The sequence below is a fragment of the Apostichopus japonicus genome, chromosome 22 (genome assembly GCF_037975245.1).
Source record: "Apostichopus japonicus isolate 1M-3 chromosome 22, ASM3797524v1, whole genome shotgun sequence".
In the NCBI taxonomy this organism is placed as follows: Eukaryota; Metazoa; Echinodermata; class Holothuroidea; order Aspidochirotida; family Stichopodidae; genus Apostichopus; species Apostichopus japonicus.
The window spans coordinates 23086483-23108081 of NC_092582.1; the positions used below are offsets into that span (position 1 = coordinate 23086483).

At 39.1% G+C, this 21599-nt stretch overlaps 2 protein-coding genes across 5 annotated transcripts; one reads left to right on the plus strand and one right to left on the minus strand.

Moving 5' to 3' along the window:
* Window positions 1-181: 181 nt before the first annotated feature.
* LOC139963432 (uncharacterized) lies at window positions 182-15212 on the minus strand. Of its 2 annotated transcripts, XM_071964185.1 has the most exons (10): window positions 15003-15212; window positions 13831-14022; window positions 11735-12105; window positions 11026-11166; window positions 10241-10450; window positions 9541-9684; window positions 8838-9055; window positions 8219-8306; window positions 5237-5404; window positions 182-2572 (listed from the first exon to the last, which is right to left on the minus strand). In XM_071964185.1, the coding sequence occupies exons 3-10, from the start codon at window positions 12027-12029 to the stop codon at window positions 2355-2357; spliced, it is 1482 nt and encodes a 493-aa protein (XP_071820286.1). In that variant the 5' UTR covers window positions 12030-12105; window positions 13831-14022; window positions 15003-15212; the 3' UTR covers window positions 182-2354. The 2 variants fall into 2 exon arrangements, with proteins under 2 accessions (XP_071820286.1, XP_071820287.1); XM_071964186.1 differs by lacking the exon at window positions 13831-14022.
* A 297-nt stretch (window positions 15213-15509) lies between these two features.
* Window positions 15510-21147, plus strand: LOC139963433 (cyclin-dependent kinase 9-like). Of its 3 annotated transcripts, none has more exons than XM_071964190.1 (4): window positions 15510-15660; window positions 18205-18286; window positions 19131-19221; window positions 19861-21147. In XM_071964190.1, exons 2-4 carry the CDS (start codon window positions 18266-18268, stop codon window positions 20733-20735), a joined length of 987 nt encoding a protein of 328 aa, XP_071820291.1. In that variant the 5' UTR covers window positions 15510-15660; window positions 18205-18265; the 3' UTR covers window positions 20736-21147. The 3 variants fall into 3 exon arrangements, with proteins under 3 accessions (XP_071820291.1, XP_071820288.1, XP_071820290.1); XM_071964187.1 differs by lacking the exon at window positions 15510-15660 and adding an exon at window positions 17258-17499; XM_071964189.1 differs by lacking the exon at window positions 15510-15660 and adding an exon at window positions 17258-17499 and having other exon boundaries at window positions 19867-21147.
* Window positions 21148-21599: the final 452 nt, after the last annotated feature.

A 21599-nucleotide genomic window follows, 5' to 3' on the forward strand; every position in this document is an offset into this window, starting at 1 on the left:
CTTTTCAATTGCTGCTTAGCAGGTGAAAGTGTATTTAAAATTGAACAAACATTGCAATATTTTGACTCTCGCTGTGACAGGAGTGGTAATTGACGACTCCTGGACACGATTACACAACATGTGGACACTTCTTAACTGTTTTATAAAACAATAAACATTGATTATATTTCAGTTACCATAATTTCATTTTTTTTTTTTTTTTTTTGGCACAAAAAATATTTTTGACAAATTTTAGGAGAATTGTTGAGGAAGATTTCATTACAATTGTTTAGACTTATAAATTGTCCTATTTCAGAACTTTTGACATTTTTCCTTACTATCCTCCAATTCTTTCTTGTTTTTTTTTTTGGTTTGCTGACTTGCAGGATTATTCCTGTTTGATCTAAAGTTTTTTTTTCCCATTTTTTTTAAAATGTTTTATTTTTAATTTTGTTTTAAATTTGCATTCAATTACCTTTTTATTTTTCTGTTATTTGTTGATTATACAAAAGAAGCATAAAGTTGGCACAGGTATTTGGGATTATACAGGTTAGACCTTAAATATATAAAAGACAAGAAAAGAAGTGAAAAGTTAATATATGGTACAGCTGGCAGATTAGGCCCCCACCATTGTGGCTTAAATAAGAATGTTAAAATTGAAAAATAAGAATAAAAATTATAGAATTTTGGCAAAGAGCGCAAAGCTTTGAAAGGATCTAAAACGTAAGAAATGAATAGCAAAAGAGTCAGCTGCGGATCAAGGTTTTCTTTGGCCTTGCGATTGAAGTAACATTGTGATCAATGGCTTATTCTCATAGATAAAATTTTACGAATTTTTGAAAGATTTTATGAAGATCTTTATGAATGGAAGCTACTGAAGACACCTAAATTATAAAAATGATAGGAAAGAAGACTTATGGGCTTTGAGAAATTGAAAAAGAAAAAAAAAGAAAAAAGGGGGCCATGACCAGAAATCCATTCCGAAAATATGCAAATTGGAAATAGTTACGTACTACTTTTTTTGAACGTGGTGCAACATGGTCTTTCAAAATGCACAGCTGAGATGCAGTTTCACATGCTTCTTTCAGTTTTTTTACTTAACTTCAATCAGACATTTTATTCTGCGACGGACCAAAATTATCCTTCCGACAGATTTTGATCCTCTTTTTGCAGAAAAAATGGCCTTTGTTTAAAAGGAAAGGTACCGTTTATAGCAAGTTTAGCATTCTAAATATTGGTCACCGTAGTGATGGACATGATCTGCAGTAGGAGCAAGGTTGTATGTATAAGGGAAAGAAAAAAAGTAAAAAAAAAAAATTTGAATTACTATTTACAAGAAACATGGATGTTATCTTTAAAACTAAACAACTAGTAGCTTTTACCTGTTAAAGATTTGAAAGTTTCGATTGAGCTGGAAAAAGGCAAAAAAAAAAAAAGAAGCACTTTCAAAGTTTTTCATATGAATAATGCCAAACATGATAAAACATAATTAACAGTTGTTCTGTATTTGCATGAGATGAATTAAATTAAATTGGGACGAAAGAAGGAGCTATATTAAATATAACCGTCTCCTACCGGGTTACAAGTACTGAGAAGGTAGACGGAGGCACATTAAAACACAGAATAGATCCCCTACAACCACTGACTGTGAGAGTAGATCCCCTACAACCACTGACTGTGAGAGTAGATCCCCTACAACCACTGACTGTGAGAGTAGATCCCCTACAACCACTGACTGTGAGAGTAGATCCCCTACAACCACTGACTGTGAGAGTAGATCCCCTACAACCACTGACTCTGAGAGTAGATCCCCTACAACCACTGACTGTGAGAGTAGATCCCCTACAACCACTGACTCTGAGAGTAGATCCCCTACAACCACTGACTGTGAGAGTAGATCCCCTACAACCACTGACTGTGAGAGTAGATCCCCTACAACCACTGACTGTGAGAGTAGATCCCCTACAACCACTGACTGTGAGAGTAGATCCCCTACAACCACTGACTGTGAGAGTAGATCCCTACAACCCTGACTGTGAGACGCTGCTATGAACAGTAGGCTTTAACACCATAGGAATTACCAGGGATACATGATGGTAGTGGTGTAGTGGTACAGATCTGTATTAGACTACAAACCATCATATACCATACATACCATAGGAATTACCAGGGATTGATGATGGTGGTGGTTTAGTGATACAGATCTGTATTAGGGTACAACCCATCATCTACCATATTTACACCATAGGAATTACCAGGCATACATGATGGTAGTGGCATAATGGTACAGACCTGTTTTAGGGTACAAACAATGATACATTGGAAAGATCACAGAGATCAAATGGCTCGTGACACAAGTTCTCAGCTGGTACTGCCTACAGCAGAAACTTCTTAGTAAATGATGTGACCAAGCACGGCATCTGTTTAACTGCAACATCATTACCTTGGGTTTCTCGCTTAGCTATCTGGTTGTGCACCTGAACCAACAAATCTAGAAAGTGCTCCTTACCAGGACCCTTGTTATGCGCTATTGCTTTACACAAACAGTTGATATACCAAGTACCTTCTTGCTCGTTTCGCCAGGATCTCGTCCCTGTTGAGAAAGCATGATATGTCATAAAGCTGCAGCAAAACAACAACAACTCTAACAGCTGCAGCACAACAACAGCTGCAGCAAAACAACAACAACTCTTACAGCTGCAGTACAACAACAAAAACTCTAACAGCTGCAGCACAACAACAACTGTAACAGTAACAGCACAACAACAACAACAATAACAGCTGCAGCACAAGCAACAACTATAACAGCTGCAGCACAACAACTCTAACAGCTGCAGCACAACAACAAAAACTCTAACAGCTGCAGTAAAACAACAACTGTAACAGCTACAGCACAACAACAACAACGATAACAGCTGCAGCACAAACAACAACTCTAACAGCTGCAACACAGCAACAACAACAAATCTAACAGCTGCAGCACAACAACATCAACAACTCTAACAACTGCAGCACAACAACTCTAACAGCTGCAGCCGACAACAACTTTAACAGCTGCATCACAACAACAACAACTCTTACAGCTGCAGCACAACATCAACAAATCTAACAGCTGCAGCACAACAACAACTCTGACAGCTGCAGCACAACAACAACTCTAACAGCTGCAGCTGACAACAACTCTACAGCTGCAGCACAACAACATCTAACAGCTGCAGCACAACAACAACTCTAACAGCTGCAGCACAAAAACAAAAATTCATACAGCTGCAGCACAACATCAACAAATCTAACAGCTGCAGCACAACAACAACAGCTGCAGCACAACAACAACAACAAATCTAGCAGCTGCAGCACAACAACAACTATAACAGCTGCAGCACAAAAACAAATATTCATACAGCTGCAGCACAACAACAACTCTAACAGCTGCAGCACAACAACAACAAATCTAACAGCTGCAGCACAACAACAACAACTCTAACAGCTGCAGCACAACAACTCTAACTGCTGCAGCACAACAACAACTCTAACAGCTGCAGCACAAAAACAAAAATTCATACAGCTGCAGCACAACATCAACAAATCTAACAGCTGCAGCACAACAACAACAGCTGCAGCACAACAACAACAACAACTCTAACAGCTGCAGCACAACAACAACTATAACAGCTGCAGCACAAAAACAAATATTCATACAGCTGCAGCACAACAACAACTCTAACAGCTGCAGCACAACAACAACAAATCTAACAGCTGCAGCACAACAACAACAACTCTAACAGCTGCAGCACAACAACAACTCTGACAGCTGCAGCACAACAACAACAAATCTAACAGCTGCAGCGCAACAACAACAGCTGCAGCGCAACAACTTTAACAGCTGCAGCTGACAACAACTCTAACTGCTGCAGCACAACAACAACTCTAACAGCTGCAGCACAAAAACAAAAATTCATACAGCTGCAGCACAACAACAACTCTAACAGCTGCAGCACAACAACAACTCTAACAGCTGCAGCACAACAACTCTAACTGCTGCAGCACAACAACAACTCTAACAGCTGCAGTAAAACAACAGCTCTAACAGCTGCAGCACAAAAAAAAAAATTCATACAGCTGCAGCACAACAACAAAAATTCATACAGCTGCAGCACAACAACAACAAATCTAACAGCTGCAGCGCAACAACAACAGCTGCAGCGCAACAACTTTAACAGCTGCAGCTGACAACAACTCTAACTGCTGCAGCACAACAACAACTCTAACAGCTGCAGCACAACAACAACTCTAACAGCTGCAGCACAAAACAAAAATTCATACAGCTGCAGCACAACAACAAAAATTCATACAGCTGCAGCACAACAACAACAAATCTAACAGCTGTAGCACAACAACAACAGCTGCAGCGCAACAACTTTAACAGCTGCAGCTGACAACAACTCTAACAGCTGCAGCACAACAACAACTCTAACAGCTGCAGCACAACAACTCTAACAGCTGCAGCACAACAACAACTCTAACAGCTGCAGCACAACAACAACAACAACTCTAACAGCTGCAGCACAACAACAACTCTAACAGCTGCAGTAAAACTTTCAACTGTCAAGGGTTTTTGTTTAACAAATGTTAATCTCTTGGCCTGAGAATATTTCTAAATGAGCTGTGTTTCTGGCACACATAATCACAACTGGTAGCATGGTATGTATAATTATGTTGCACATTTTAGATGATTCGATTGGCAATTTTTACTCACTGTCGGAATAATTCCTTTAGTTCTTGCCTCATCTAGCACAGGCAGTGCATTTTCTACCGATGCGGATGTACGATTTATTTTGTCATTTTTCGTCAAAAACTGACGGAACTCTCGGTAAATTTCGGAAGGAGAACTTTCTGCTATAAAATGCTGCCACCCTTTTGGTTATATACTATGTCGCAGTCATTTTCTAAGACTTTCGGCTTACTGTAGCTCTGCTTGTGTCTAATAATCACAAGAGGCCACCAACCGTAAGTAACTCTCGACAGCTGGCGCATAGCCATGTATCGGGTACTCCGATTGGACATTTCCCTTGTGATATATTTAAAAAACTTGACCTGATTCAGCAACTTCTTTCAAAATGCACAAACTAAATAAAAGACTCTGGTTTAATATCTAACTACTGTACAAGTAAGAGCCCCCCCCCCCCACTTGTTTGGAAGTGTCAAGGTGTTTACAGGAAAGAGCGGGGGGAGCTTTTATAAAATAAAAACAACTCACCGGGTGATGTAGAGTATGCGATCAAGACATCTGCATTTTCCGGCCTTGAGAGTTGTGTTGGTGGGGTTGGAATGACCTGCGCTGGTGGATTACAGTCAGACCTATCGAGTATCCCACGAGCAGATTTAATCCCACGGCATGCTTGGATAACAAAGACTTTTGGTTTCCCTGGTGAAATGGAAGATAAAAACTAACTAAAAAGAATTTGTTTTCTAGGATGATCCCAGAAGATTGTTGTCGCTGCAATATAGCAATTTTTCGGGCCCATGCAGTAAATGTGTTTTAATATGGTAGAGTGCCCCCCCCCCCCCCCCACCACCACCATTGGAAGCATTGTAGGTTGCAACGTCATCAAAGTGCGATAGGAGTGTGTAGGCAGAAGCCAAGATGCAAAATAATTCCAAAATTGTCGAATTAAAAGTTGAGATAATTTCGGCTTTTTTTTGGTTCCTTGCTTTATGCAAAGCAAGGAACCTATGCATTCAACTTGGCGTGTGTGTATGTGTGGGTGTATGTGCACTTGTTTTGTATTCTGACCGAGGACTTGAACAAAAGAATTCCAGGTCCTCGGATGTGATTTCTAAAGAATCACCACGTCCTCGAAAGAATTCTATTGTTATGGGGTATTGTTAAGGTTAGGGTACGTGGATTTGAACAATGGAAAAAACAATGGGGTCCTCGGTCTGAATGTAAAACACACCTGTGGGTGTGTGTGTGTGTGTATGTGACGCTTGGCTTGTGTACACGATATCTTAATAAGGAAATGATGTATCATGATCAAACTTGTTGGGTGGATAGCCCATAGTAAGAGGAAGATCCCTATTGTTTTTGGTGCCTGCAAAGGTCACCAAAGGTCAGTTAGATGCCAAAAACCAATATATTAAAAACAGCAATAACTCCCATTGACAGGGTCCGACATGGTTGATATTTTGGGAGTAGTTGTGAATGGGGTAAGGGATCGTTTCCAAACATAACGGTAATGTGATCGAAGGTCAACAAAGGTCAATTAATGATAAAAACTAGTATTTTTGCGATAACTTGAGAACGAAATGTCCGTTAGGGTTGGGAGTTGCTTCAATGTAATCCAATTGTCGAACCGCATCTGGTTGACCCTTGACCTCAATTTGACCTCTGGTGACCTTTACATGTGTTTGGGGATTTTTACAGTTTTGATGCTGTTTTCAGATGTCAAAGGTACCTTCTGATCATAAATGTCAATAGGTTGACCCCGTGTGACCTTTATGTGCGAAGTTATATGGGGTCAAAGTTTTTCGGTCGGAGTTAGGATGGTTGTACAGACTTGTCGTTTTGTTTTTTAGAACCAGGAGATTAAACTACATCTGAAACCAAGGTCAAAAGGTCAAAGGTCACATTAGAAAAAATGTGCTTATTTTGGGAGGAAACGAGCAAAAAAGAAAATGTTTGGTTTTGATGCTAGATTTGGATATCAAAGTGATCCAAGGTCACCAAAGGTCAGCTAATGTTAAAAAACCAGTATTTTGGGGGGAGAAAATGGGCAAAGAAAAAATGTTTGAATTTGTACAGTTTTGATGCTGTATTTAGGTCTCACCGATCAAAAATGTCAATTGGTTGACCTCCGGGTGACCCTGTGTGTGTGAAGTTATGTATACAAGTTCAAAGTTAATTTTTAGACATTTAATGCAATTAAATCCCAATGCCAAGGTGTGACATGGTTGATATTTTGGGACAAGTTGTGAATGGGATGGTGGAACATTTTCAAACTTAAAGGTCATGTCATCTGAGGTCACCAATGTTATCATATCTGTTGACCCGCTTGTAGGTGACCTTATATTTCTTACATTTTCGACGCCATATTTAGATCTCAAAAGTGCCTTTTGATCAAAAATCCGATCACATTTTGTGATCACAAAAGTGTTGGCTATAGTGTTGGTTACTTTATGGGAACATGTAGGACCACAATTACTTGGACTATTTGAGCCCAATCTTGCTTGATAATATTATGTGTATTGTCATATACACCAAGCAAGGAACCACAGTGACCTTGGGCTCTTGTTTTGTGTTGAAGGCGAGTCATGAGCAGCTTTAATCAACCACTGAGCGCTAGGCTTACGATAAAAAATGAAAAAACAGTTGAGAAAAACGTCAGTCACACCAAAACTTGACGAAATGCTCTCAGATGAGAACAAATGAACCGTGTGCACTATCACCAGTCCCTGCTGCAGTATGAAAGACAAAGAGTACTCTCAAATGCCTTTTAAAAAGCCTTCACAATCTGGAAGATTGTAGACAGGATAGATGAGAAATATCACAAAAACACACAAAAAAACCCATCATCAAATGTTGTATGAGGAGACATCCTTCTAAAATGAACACTTACCAACATTTGGTAGATAAAACCTTTACAGGAAAACACATCCTCAGGTAGCAAAAAAACAGGTAAATCTTCAATACTTCCATCCCACACAACCTCCTCCCCTCAAACCAACTTTCCCCTTTCCACACCTCTCCATCATTCCAATTGTGTGATATTTTTAGTAGCATGGTCCCAATATCTCAATGTATATGTGTGGCATATCTATACATATATATATATCTATATTTATTTATATTTATGTATATATATATATATATATATATATATATATATATATATATATATATATTTATTTATATATATATATATATATATATATATATATATATATTTACAGAACGGTGAAAAAACGTCCAGCGTCCACTAGGATTCGAAGCCAGGCCTCCCGCCCTACACACGAACACCCTAACCAACTAGGCTGTAGGCACTTGCCCAACTGTATTGAACATTGCTACTTCTGTGTTTTGGTGACACATATTTTGCCTTACTCTAGAGATCAATTTTATATATATATATATACATATATATATATATATATATATATATATATATATATATATAGATAGATATATATATATATATATATATTAAAGCCAATGTTGTCTGTCTCTGGTAAATATATTTACCAACAAGTTTAGGGGCGCTCCATCCATCAAAGTAGTCCCTGATGGCATCCACTGTGACTTGGGATGAATCAACCAAGACTATACTTTCCTGTTTACAAAAAAACAACATGTGTTAATTGCCTGTACAAGTTCGACACATCCACAGAGCTGGTTGGCTTAGTGGTTCTTTGCTATATTTGGTATGAGAACTGTAAACAGTAACACTACAAACAAAGATACTTAAATGTGTTGACCATTACTTTTCAGTGAGATTCATTTTGCCATTGTTCAAATCCATGTACCCCATCCTTAACAATACCCCTTAACAATAGAATTTCTTCTGAGGACATGTGTGATTCTCTTCAAGGAACCTCTGAGGACTTAAAAATTCCTTTGTTCAAGTCCTCAGTCTGAATACACACACACACACACACGCACACACACACACAACTTCATAGTCACATTCATTCATTCATGAATCAAAATATAAACATCTAGATTTTATTTGCAGTATGAACTATGAGACTTGACAACCCAAAGAAGAAAAAAAGGGGGCAAAATAAATGTCTGTGGACATACTTGATTGATTGTTCGCTCTAATAGCTGATCCTTTGTATTTGGACATGAACAGAAGACTCACCTTTTTGCCAGTCTGACCATCTTTTGTTATTTCCGTCTCGATGCCATGACTAGAGATGATCAGAATGAAACAGCTGTAATTTCCTCCTCCGACCTCTGTATGTGCTTTCTTTAAACTGTTCCAAAACTCTGTCTGTCCCAACTCCTCTTCGATCTGAATTTCATAATTGTGTAAGGAAGTTCGCAAGTTCTCAACTGAGGCTCTGTCTATCTCCGCACCTGAAAATGAAGAGGAACAATTTCCGTAATAATCATCATAATAATAACAATAGCAATATGTATTTATACAGCGCTTTACATAAACAAATATCTCAAAGCACTGTGCTTGGATCTACAGTATTAAGAAAAGATTGAAAAGAGAATATAAGAGTAATAAAAGGTTATAAAGTTAATAAACAAAATTGTCGTTGTCATCATCACTGGAAACTAACCTTCAGGTAGTAGTTGGAGCATGTTTATGGCCAGATACCTCATAGCTACAAACACAACAAGATGTGCATCCATCAAATGATGGAAACTCACCTTCTGGTAGTAGTTGGAACATGTTTCTGGTACGATACCTCATAGCTACAAATACAACAAGATGTGCATCCATCAAATGATGGAAACTCACCTTCTGGTAGTAGTTGGAGCATGTTTATGGTACGATACCTCATAGCTACAAACACAACAAGATGTGCATCCATCAAATGATGGAGACTCACCTTTTCGGGGCTCGTACTGCTCACATCCGTGGGGGGGCGGGCCTCGGAAGTAATTGTTGATGAACAAAATGTAACCCCGGCCCGGTGTGTAATACTTTTCATCTTGCCCCATGGTAGTGTTATGGTTTGCATCCACGGTAATGCCTTGAGACAAGAGTAAGAAATGTGAAAGGAATGAGTGAAACAGTGTGCGTTATTTTTTGGCAAAACAACATTAAGAATAATATATGATGGAAACGACAAGCACGATCTTCATTTCTTCTCCTAACCATATTCAATTGAGTAACAGCTAAAGTTTTCAATGCTACAGACAGACTTTTTGTTCCGTTTTCATTTAATAAGCATTTAATATCAGTAGATGTCCATTTCATATGCTATCCTTGTTACAGCGTATCACAGTAGTATTGGGCTTTATGGCTCTCTGATACTGTAACTAGACGTCCCCAACTACGGCCGAATTCCATTAAATGTACCTTCCGTTTCGCATTCGAACTCATACTCAAAATGCAACAATAAACTTCCATGAAATGTTCTCAGGAACACACCGTACACAAAACACTGGCACCGCTTACAAGTTTCCACGCTATTCTATGATAAACATTCACCAGTAAATACTGCACATTTTTAAACAGACCTCATTCAAAAATCTTCGCCTAACATTCAGCTTGATAATGTAGCTTTTTTATATGTAATGTTATACCTGGTTGGCTTTGTCCAGACGGGTACATGGAGTTTCCGTTTGGTCCATGACCATATTGGCCCGATGAATGTGACATCATACCTGGTTGGCTTTGTCCAGATGGGTACATGTTGTTCATGTTTGGTACATGACCAAATTGGCCCCCTGAATGCGGAGGTATGACTGACGTTGGGCCGTGGCTGAAGCTGCTCATCGAAGGCATGGCATCGCCTGATAGAAAGACAACATTCCATTCAAAATTGAGCTTGTATAATAACATATGCACATGATTTTCATGAAATTTTGTCGGTGACTTTCTGCCGAACGAACGGGACATTGCTGCATGTTGAACCTCCATGTAACGATGAGTTGCGACGACGAAATCGAATTAGCCAGATATGATAGTCAGTTCAGGAGTGATTGCACTCGTTTAGCTTGTTCTCGTTACTTGTTATGGGAGGCAATCAAACATGCTATCTGCAGATATCATGTTTACAAGGAGTTCAAGTTTTGAAACCCTGGTGATCTTAAATGAACTCTGACCTACACCAATATGTAAAAAGTTCACACTACACAAGGCGATCATACCAAGCATATAATATGAACTCCTTTGATGTTCAGGCCCTGGTGATTTTCACATTTTCCCTAAGGCAATGTAAATTCAAAGTTTTATGGAGAGATAAATAATCCTGTTCGTACTTTTTAAGGAGAAAATGAATCTTGCCATCTTTATGGCCAACATTTCAACCTTTTCATTTGAGGTTCTTGTTTATTACAGTAGAGTGCCATTGGGCTGTTGAACTTACTGCTGTGTTTAATGTCAACATGATATCTAGGTCCAAAAGGTGGTTGTGGTGGCATTTGGTTGTACGGGTGAGGTCTTTGCTCGAAACCGTAATATGGTGGTGCAGCACCCACGGGTAGGTAACCTTCCACTGGTATGCCGGCTGGAAAGAATCCAAAAAAACGAAAGTACAGTAGTTATCATATGGAGTTACAGTACATATTCTCGTCTGGTACAGTACTGATAGAACATCGACACAATGACGTCATGGTTCTATCCACCGTTTACCCCCCCCCTTCCCTCCCCCCAAGCTTCCTTTCCAAGTCAAAGCTTCAGGGTATATTAACCAAATAAACAAGAAATACAAAACGAAATAGGCTTCGACCCTTGGATTCTTAGTCAGCTAAAGTACACTAGATTTTAATACCATATCAAAACTTATTGCCATGGTCAAGAAAAAGCGAAGAAGGGGAAGTGGCAGTTTAACAAACAGCCTTGAACCCTAAGACATATTTTTTTTAAGAAAGACCAGAGTGATTTAATGCATACAGTATTTATGCCAAGTGGTTCAAGCTGCTGCCTGTTTGTGATATAAAGCAAAAGTGAGATTTATGTCTTTCCAGAGGATTAGTCAAATACATTTCAAACAACCAAAAACTCTCTTTGGTAATTTCAGTTGTTCTATGTTAAATATTGTACAGTAAAATATACACGTTCAGAGTTCAACCTACCAAGATATAAGGCTCCCTCTGCCTCCTTTACTATTTCCACTGATTCCTCATTGTCAATCCTAAGCAGAAGCTTTTTCAATTTGTTGTAATCTCCTTCTTTGAATATTCTCTTCTGTTGCAACTTGCTGAATAAATCTGACAGGGATAATATTTTCTCCAATTGTCCTGCTCCAAACCCACCATATTCTTTGGCTTTGCAATGGTCTTTCAATTTATTAAAATCATCTACCACCAAGTTGTTGCATAGGTCTTGCATCAGTTTGATGTGGATTTCGCTCTGTCCTCGTACAGACATACTTGGTTCCCCTCTTCTTCTTGGTTAAAGTAAAGAAGATCCTGCTCTAAGCTAAACTGCCTTGACTGATTTTCACCTATTAAAGAAAGCATAAAAGGTTGTTACCAAATCTCTTTTCATGGTAGCCTCATAGGAGGTTGCAACTTAATCGGACAAAGGGTGGGAGGGGGGGGGGGGGGATTGGGGACCAAGGTAGCATGACAAGATAATGGCTTCACAGTTCAAACTTCTATATGAACTTTTTGTAGTCAACAAACTAAGGGCCTTGAGAAAATATCAAGATAATCTTCCTGTTTTCCGAATATGTTTGTATGTGGTAACATGGATGATACTAAGATTTCAACCCCTCCCCCACCCCACACCCATGTCTTGCTAGTACTTTAAGCCTGTTGTGCCACATATGTACATGCATTACACACCATAGCTATACATTGCTTGAACTTTTGAGATCTTGAGTACAAAGCTTCTATGGTACCTCGTTCTAAAAATTTGAACTAGATATTTCAAATAAACTATCAGAGCTGTCCCGACTAATTAATGTAAGTTAATTCTTGCAAAACCATTAATCGAGCCTTAAATAATTTGGTCTTTTTGTCAGCTGCTGTAACTTCAGCTTCTATGGTCATTAGTTGCTTAAATTAGTTGCATTCTGTAGGAAGCTTCCAACCACAAGTGTGTGAAGAGGAAGAGGGGTGGGGTATGGAGGGTGGGGGAGGTGGTGGTGGAGGGAGGGAGGGAGAAAGGGGACTGAAAAGCAGCTGTCTTGTTACAGAACCACATACCAAATGTGAAAATCAGCAAACTTTCACCTCTTGAGGTATTTTGTATACCAGTTTCTAGACTTTTAACATCTGTTGAAATTCAAATGACTTGGAATGAGGTGGAACCAATTACCACATATGAAGTACTGTAAAGTTTACAATTTGAGTTTCAAGGAATTTCAGATATTGACCCCAATGACCTTTCACCTCTGCAAATTGTTTCCGCTTAACCACATCTAACAGGGAGGCATTAAAGGGTTTCTGCTGGCAAATTGTAGGGTTACACCATTACATTTTCTTTCTTTCTTTAAATTGCGATTTTGAATTAACCTGAAAAATAATGGTCAGTGCTTGATTAATTGCTTAATTATTAACAGACTTTAAGTCCAAATATTAGGGATGTACAGTTGTCATAAACCATATCATAAATTGATTAAAACAAATTACTCAGTCCAACCTGTTGAAACTTTCACAGGTCTGTTGAATGCATTGGGAGTTTGATCGGGCTGCTGGTTTATAATGTTTTCCATGCCCTATGGCATTTGTATACATACATATGTACATGTATTTTAGATCCTCCTGCAAGCAGGAACTGGCGAAGAAGCCTCATTGGCTTATCAAAGCAGCAAGCTTACCGAAGTCAGTCTCTTACATTCATATTTAACGTCCATGATTATGAATTGTCAATTGTCAACAACTCTGTAACTGGACGACATACATTAATCTTGGAGTGACTCGAACCGGGGACCTTATGATTGGAAGGCACCGGCGTTAACCACTGAGCCTCTTTTTTATTTTTCCACTTTTTTTTACCACTTTTTTACCACATTTACCACTAACATACTTCAATTAATGAGGATAAGGCAATGTTACACTACCGAATGCCAAAATGGAAATATACTGTTGTTGTCACATGAAAATTTTATAGTTTTTATTGGCTTATCCTGTTCTTCAAAATGATGTTGCTGACTACAAAATAAGGTATTGTTGTTTGACATGAATGTATGGTCTTTATTTAAGCTGCTGGTTAATTTTGTTACCTTGTTAGGCCTAAAATTGATTCCGTAGTCAGCATTTGCAGTCTACGAATCCCTGTGTAGTATCTTCTGTTGGTTTTGTTGTACTGACAGAGATATTGGCCTAGCGAGTTACTGCGATGTTATGCTTTTGTTGGAAATTTAGCTTGTCGAAATGTTAGGTTCTTGGAATTTAGGCTGTTGCCAATTTTTAGTCTGTTAAAACAAAGTATATAATAGAAAATATCATGAAATGGCAATGACATTGCAAATATTAGAAATCTGGAACAACTTAAACTTCATGCATGATATAAAAGAATACAAACAAATAATTAAAATTAACTTTTAGTTATACTCGAAAATGTACACAATAAGCAAGTCCAACGTCTATGCAGTTAATATGAATCTGGAAAACATCATTACAGTAACTATAATTAAATTCTTTGCACAATGTTGCACTTTATAAGGTGTCAATGTTAATTTACTTTCAGTTAGTAGTCTTAAAAATGTGCAGTGATAGAATAATCTTAATAATAATCTAGGATGGAGCAGTTAATTAATGCCGGTTGCAATCGGCATTGAGTCACACTGTAATTCTATTGGCAATGTTCACTTACTGTGCAGCCAGCCATACTATAGGTCTTGGCCTTGTTTTCTGCAGCAACTCACATGTGCTCCTTACACCTAACTAGTTTAGGCCTTTCCTTACTCAGAACATTGTAACAGAAGAAGTAGAAAAGGGGTAGCCTAGGCCTAGGTCTTTGAAAGGCTTAGCTAGGAATAGGACTAGTACTAGGAGGAGACATAGGACACAAAAGCCCTCAATAGATCACTTACTTAGGCCAGCCGAACTTTGCTGTCTGATCATGTTACTAGCGTTTTGCCTAATACTATAGGCCAGATCAAGACGGAAGTCCTACATACCTGGCGTTGGTAGAATTAAGTGTCCTAAAAGTGGAAGTCGTCTGATCATCTAAATGATTTGTCCTAGCCTACACTACAGTAGATTTATATGCTACAATTATACTAGTAGTATACTAGTACTGTCAGCCTGTTTAGCCTAGGTTATTGTTAATGTTAGCCTATTTCGACCTAGGGTCCATATTCCTTAACTGAAGCTAGCCTAATCCATAGCCAAATTTGTACATATTTTAAAGCGTATAAACTAGTTATTTTACTGTAAATTGATTTAGTACCTTCTTTCCGCCCACAGATTTGGCTGAAAGTTTCTTCCCACGTGAAGTTAAGTTTTGAATTGTAGATCGCAGTTTACTACGTTTTATTACGTAGGCGTCCCAATACTAACTACAACGTAAGAATCATTTATGGTGTTTCTTCCAGGTTCCAGATGCTAAAAATAGCTCCGGAAACTCCCGCAATAGAACTTTCTAACTGCTAACCCGACCGCTCAGATCTTTTCTGAAGATTCTATTGTCTAAAATAGTCGATGCTTACAGCTGTGCATTGCTAAATCGGGGTTTTCCTGGCAGGTTCATCCAATCATGTCCTGTTCCGATAGAATTTTCGGAAGAGTTCACTCAAAATTGGTTTGGCTAAAGGGATATGCAGGTGACACAGATCCGTAAACACATTTAGTTTATTTCCAAGGATTTTTTTTTCCCTTTTCAGTTGGACCTCCCATGGCAAGCTATACAATATATGTCAATAGACCGGATTAATAATGCTAATCGAGCCATAGTAGCCATAGGTTGATGAGACGGAGTTGATGATGGGATGGGGAGAGCGGGGGATCCTGGAAGAGGAGTGGTGTGGCCAAGAGGATAAAGGCGGTGGCATTTGAAGCCATGAGGCCAAGCATTCTGAAGGTTCGTTTCCAGGCCGGTTCATAGTGAGGTGGGTTTTTCATCCAAGAGCAATATACGGTTTCCCCATCTGAAGTGACTTTCTAAATTGAAAAGATTTGAAATTCAAGTTAAAATGTTGAATTGGAAGCCACCGCACGTGTGAGTTGTAATTAATCCATAAGCTCTTGCGGGTTTCCCCCACATTTGTGGTCGCTTAAGCATCGTAAATATAAATGCAGATTATTATATTATATACTAATATTATTATTATTATATGTTATTTGTCATGTTACATTACATTATTGTAAGTCTACCACGACCCCTAATGGAACCCCGCCAAACCCGAATGGTTGGGCTCCTCTTAAAGGCATTGAAGACTAGCCCCAAACCGCGTGCCGTGCTCTGACAAGGTTAACTTTCCGTTGCTTGCAAGTGAAGTTTTCTTCTTGTCGCTACAAAATGCAGACAAGTAATGAAACGTACGTGATACCTTGTTATCTTTTATCTAGACTTGAGATGTCCATCGCAGCTATGTATACTGTGTTGTGGGTATTGACCGTAGCTGTATGTATTGACTGTACCACTATAGTGTCTAATTACCGATGGTAGCAAGCTGTGTGTGTATTTTCTGGGATCGATGGTGGTGTCTAACACTTCTATTACACCTCATTCGAAACTAGGTCAGATTACCAGCATGAGACATTTCTTTGTGCGCGAGTCTTCACACCCTTTAAACCAAGTTGAAAACTTTCGATCCATATTTTCTGCTCCAGAAAATTTCTGTTGAAGAGGAACCATGAAAAGATAGTTGGGGCTTTTGCGTTTTGGTCACAGTTCGAAAGAACACATTTAGTGTGTGTTCTACACACAGCCACACACAATTAAATTATACAAAGTTTATTTATTTGGTAATACTTATTTTTGTGAGAGAAAGGAGGTTCTACTAGAAACTCGATCCTTAATGAAAGCCAATAATAATCTTACAATGAACTATTACTTCTCATTTGATTTTGTAGGTTTTTAGCAAACGTTCTACTAATGTGGTGCGCCTAGTGTGCCACAAGTCCTGAAATCGACATATGCCAAAATTAAATTGACATAATTATGTCGGTTTCTCATGCTCTCATTGGAAAACCAGTGTTACTTTCTGTACGAGTGCTCCGATTGGCAGAGATCGACATATGTGAATGACTATACTGGCATTGACAAACAGCAAAGCTGTCCGTATGGGCCATCATGGATTTGCACAATGAATTAAAATGCATACCAAGATACTGCTGGGTTTTTTTTTGTCGGTTCTTCCATGGTCATAATTGACAATTTTGGCATTTAAGCAAATCTTGATGAAGAAAACATAGTGAGCATAACGTTTTGCTATTCTTATTCAACAGCTTGGCCTCTGGGCCTATTAATATGCATATGTAATTTGATCATAGCACGAAAAACGACATATGGCAATTTAATTCGACATATGTCGCTTTGAACATGTGTTACTGGTCGTCCATTGAGAGCACAAGAAACCGGACATGTCGACTTCAGGACTTATGGCACACTCGACGCACCATATAATGGACCGTAATTAGATGGCGCAAGACGGTTATCAGTAACTCTCAGGAACATGGATTGTTCTGTGTCGCTGAACTAACAAAACGTTATTTTAGTTCAGTGGGCCCTACTATACTAAACTCAGATTTCCACGATATAATGAATTTGTCGCCGTTTTTGCACCATAAATCATATATAATTCGACGAATGAGACCCGTTTGGGAAATTTAAACGCAAGGAAAACAAATATGGCAACCTATCAACGCGAAGTTATCGAATTTCCTTACTGCGAGGAAGTATCAAAGTATGAGAAAATCATCAAAATTGGCCAAGGGACTTTCGGGTAGGTCACTCATTTAATATATGGCCTAGTTTCGCGATGCACCTACAGTAATAACGTGATTTAGACTAAGCCTATCTTGAGTATAACTGAATGCCTCCACCAACTACAATTAAAGTGAGCGGAAGTATAGGGTATTTTTCTTTGTGATCCAACCAAAGTTCATGTTTCACATATCAAGTTGCATTTACTGTGTTTTGCCACCTCAAAAGTCACAATGTCGTTTACGTGCCCGTCTACTCTACTAAGTTGCTACTATAGCCTGTGTTAGGCCAAGTTCAACTTCAAAGTTCGTGAACACCACCCTTCCCCCATCCCCCAGGTTAGAACAGCTGACACAGCCTCTGTATCATTCCCAGAGGTATGACAGTACATCTTGCAATTGCTCAAAAATTAATACTAAAGCTACAGTATTGTGTTATTATTCTTGACTATAATATTATGAGGAACTGAATTCTGGGCCTATGATAACTTCCAACATCCTAAAAATCAGATGATTATTTTTGGTTGTATCTATTTACCTGGTTAATTAAGGAGCATGCTGCACTTGCCTATTCACCTGATCACAGTATGTGGCGATCATGTTAATAAGCATCATAGAAATGCCTATTGAACAGATAATTGCTTCAATAAACGAGAGCACTAAAAAGTATTGAACCAATGATTACATAGAAATAGCTCCCACAATTCTCTTTTATTGCTGTTTAGGGAAGTGTTTAAAGCAAGGCATCAGAAGACAAGAAAAATTGTTGCTTTGAAGAAAGTTTTAATGGAAAATGAAAAAGAAGGGGTAAGTACCTCCATATTTGAAAAAAGCTATTATGTATTTACCATGATCCCCCATATATCAGTAATCTTATTCTTATAGTACACCACAGATTTTCTTATCCAAATCTTCCATTACACTACTTTATAAAAAGTCAGGCTTTAGTGTAGTCTTTCACAGTCCTGAGTTCCTTTCAAAGGCATTGAAAACTCGCCCCAAACTGCATGCCTCGCTCTGAAAAAGTTAACTTTCCATTGCTTGCAAGTGAAGTTATTTTCTTGTCGCTACAAAATGCAGGCAGTAATGAAACGTGATACCTTGTTATCTTTTATCTAGACCTGAGATGTCCATCGCTGCTATGTGTACACTGTGTTGTGGGTATTGACTGTAGCTGTATGTATTGACTGTACACTAGTGTCTAATTACCAACTGTAGCAAGCTGTGTGTGTATTTTCTGGGATCAATGGTGGTGTTTAACACTTCTTTTACACCTCATTTGAAACTAGGTCAGATTACCAGCATACAATAACACGTTTGTTCGTGCGCAAGTCTTCACACCCTTTAAGCCTGTAAGCAATCACAAAATAGTCATGACATTTGGATGTCTGGACTTTCAACAACAAAAAATCATTTTTACTCACCCTCTGGTATAGTTTTGGTTTTCTAAACAGAAACTTTAGAAAACTATATCTGTTTGTAAAATATTAGCCTCTGTTTTATTTTGAAAGTAGATTCTCTTCTGTCTCTAAGAAGCTTAATTTAATTCTTTAATTCTGCTTTTTGTTGCAAATGGCAATCCATCACCTCATCATCAAGTTCCCAATTCTTACACTCTCACTGTGCATACATGTGTGTTTCATCTTTTTAGTTTCCAATCACGGCCTTGAGGGAAATAAAGATTTTACAGCTCTTGAGACATGAGAATGTGGTGACTCTGTTAGAGATATGCAGAACAAAAGGTAATTTACTATGGGAACAGTTGAAAGTGCATTGAAATAAATGGGGGTGGGAGGAGCATGTTGGGGGGGGGGGGTGGGGGGAGAGCAAGTGATGGGGAGAAGGTCAGCATGAAAAACTTCTTGTCTGTAGCAACCTTAAGAACCATAAGTATTAAAGGGAGACAAACTAACCCAACTACTGTATTATCATGACACTGTGTGATAAGAAGGAATAACTTATTGCGATGTACAACTCCTGCTGCCAGAGAAGAATTGAATTCTGCTCAACCTGGCAATGAAAGTGTTTCAAGTATATCACTAATACTACTGTATGCTGAAAGGCTACAGAAGCTTTGTTATCATTATATGGTCATGTCTGTCAGAATTTACTGACCTGATTTACATATAAATCGACTTGGAATCTAAGGGTAACAAATGCTAGAGAAATGTTTTCCTTTTCTTCAATTCTTTGTGAACCATAACGGTTTCTTTTCTATAGTAAGTGAGAACATACATACATACTAGTGACAGTATATCAGACTGAGTCGTACTGAATGAAAGATAATTCCTTGTTTATTCAATCAGCAACTTGTGACGTCAAAGCTTTAGGACTATGAGCTTGTTTTCCCTTATCAGAAATGAATTTTTTTCTCTTTCAAGCGTCAGCGTACAACCGTTACAAGGGGAGCATATACTTGGTCTTTGAATTCTGCGAGCACGACTTAGCAGGACTTCTCAGTAACAGTAACGTTCAGTTTTCCCTCGGAGAGATCAAGGAGGCCTTGAAGCAACTTCTGAATGGCCTCTATTACATCCATCAAAATAAAGTACTCCACAGAGACATGAAGACTGCGAACATTCTGCTCACGAAAGACGGCCGTTTGAAACTCGCCGACTTTGGGCTCGCCAGGGCATTCAGTTTCCCAAAGCCCGGCCAGCCCAACAGGTACACCAACAGGGTGGTGACACTCTGGTACAGGCCGCCCGAGTTGCTGTTAGGGGAGAGGAATTACACCCAGGCGATCGACGTCTGGGGCGCCGGCTGTATAATGGCCGAGATGTGGACGAGAAGTCCAATCATGCAAGGCAACACGGAACAACATCAATTGACTCTGATCACGCACCTCTGCGGATCCATCACCCCCGAGGTCTGGCAGGACGTAGATCAGTTGGAACTCTACCAGTCCCTCGAGCTACCCAAAGGTCAAAAGAGAAAGGTCAAAGACAGGTTAAAGAGTTACGTCAAGGATCAGTACGCTCTGGATCTGATCGACAAACTTTTAGGATTGGATCCGAAGACGAGGACCTCGACCGACGAGGCTCTGAATCACGATTTCTTCTGGGAGGATCCGATGCCCTGCAGCCTGACGAGGATGTTGTCTCAACACACTCAGTCAATGTACGAATACTTGGCTCCGCGGAGGCGAATTCAGCAGAACCATCCACCCAGTCACCCTGCACCACCTCCACCTCGCCAAAATGCAGCGACCAGTAAATTAGGTTTGAATACAGCAAGCTTTGAGAAGACATATTAGCAACTATAGGCAAATTACTTTTTTCCTGCGGGTTTACCCTCTGGAATGGATACCCAACTTCAGGAAACTCTTACATAATGAAACACTTTAAGGAAACTCTTTTTAATAATCCAATTTGTTTTGGAATTTGATGGCTTTGAAGTGGTCGGAATTGACATTTCTCAGACCACAGGACGATGGATATGTTCTATTTTCGTGCATGATTCTTGCGTTGTGGTAGAGTTGTTCATGTGTTTCGGAGATTGGAGAAACTAGGAAATGTTCTCCGACCAAGTGAGGAATCTTTCATTGTCCTACCAGTGTGACTCCTCAGTAAAACAGATCTTGTTCGATCATAAAATGTCATAATCTTGTAGATAACAACTTTGATTGGTCAAGTTATGCTTCAAAACATGATGAAGAACATGTGGGCGATGGAGTACTTGTGTTTCTTTCATAATTTCTTCGTTTCCGTAACTTTCAGATGGATGTGGTTGTCCGATCAACTCCAATCTTAGTTTGAGTGGTTTTTGATAGGTTCGGAAAACTGTTGACCAAACAACAAGTTGCAATTTACAACTGAAGTATGGTCCCCAGTACTCCCCAGAGTACAAGTGTGGTGTCAGTGGGACCATTCATCATTGTAGAGTGTGGTGTCAGTGGGACCATTCATCATTGTTAAGTGTGGTGTCAGTGGGGCACGTTATTACCCTTCCTACGGTCCTACCACCGAAACCATCGATCCAGTGAATGTCAAGGAAATTCGCTCATTATAACAACTTCACTTCTGATTGCTTCAAACAGCAAGCCATCAGCATCTTCCCAGCTGTTAGAAGAATGGTAAACAATACCAATAGTAATAACACTACTGGACCTCTTGGAGTT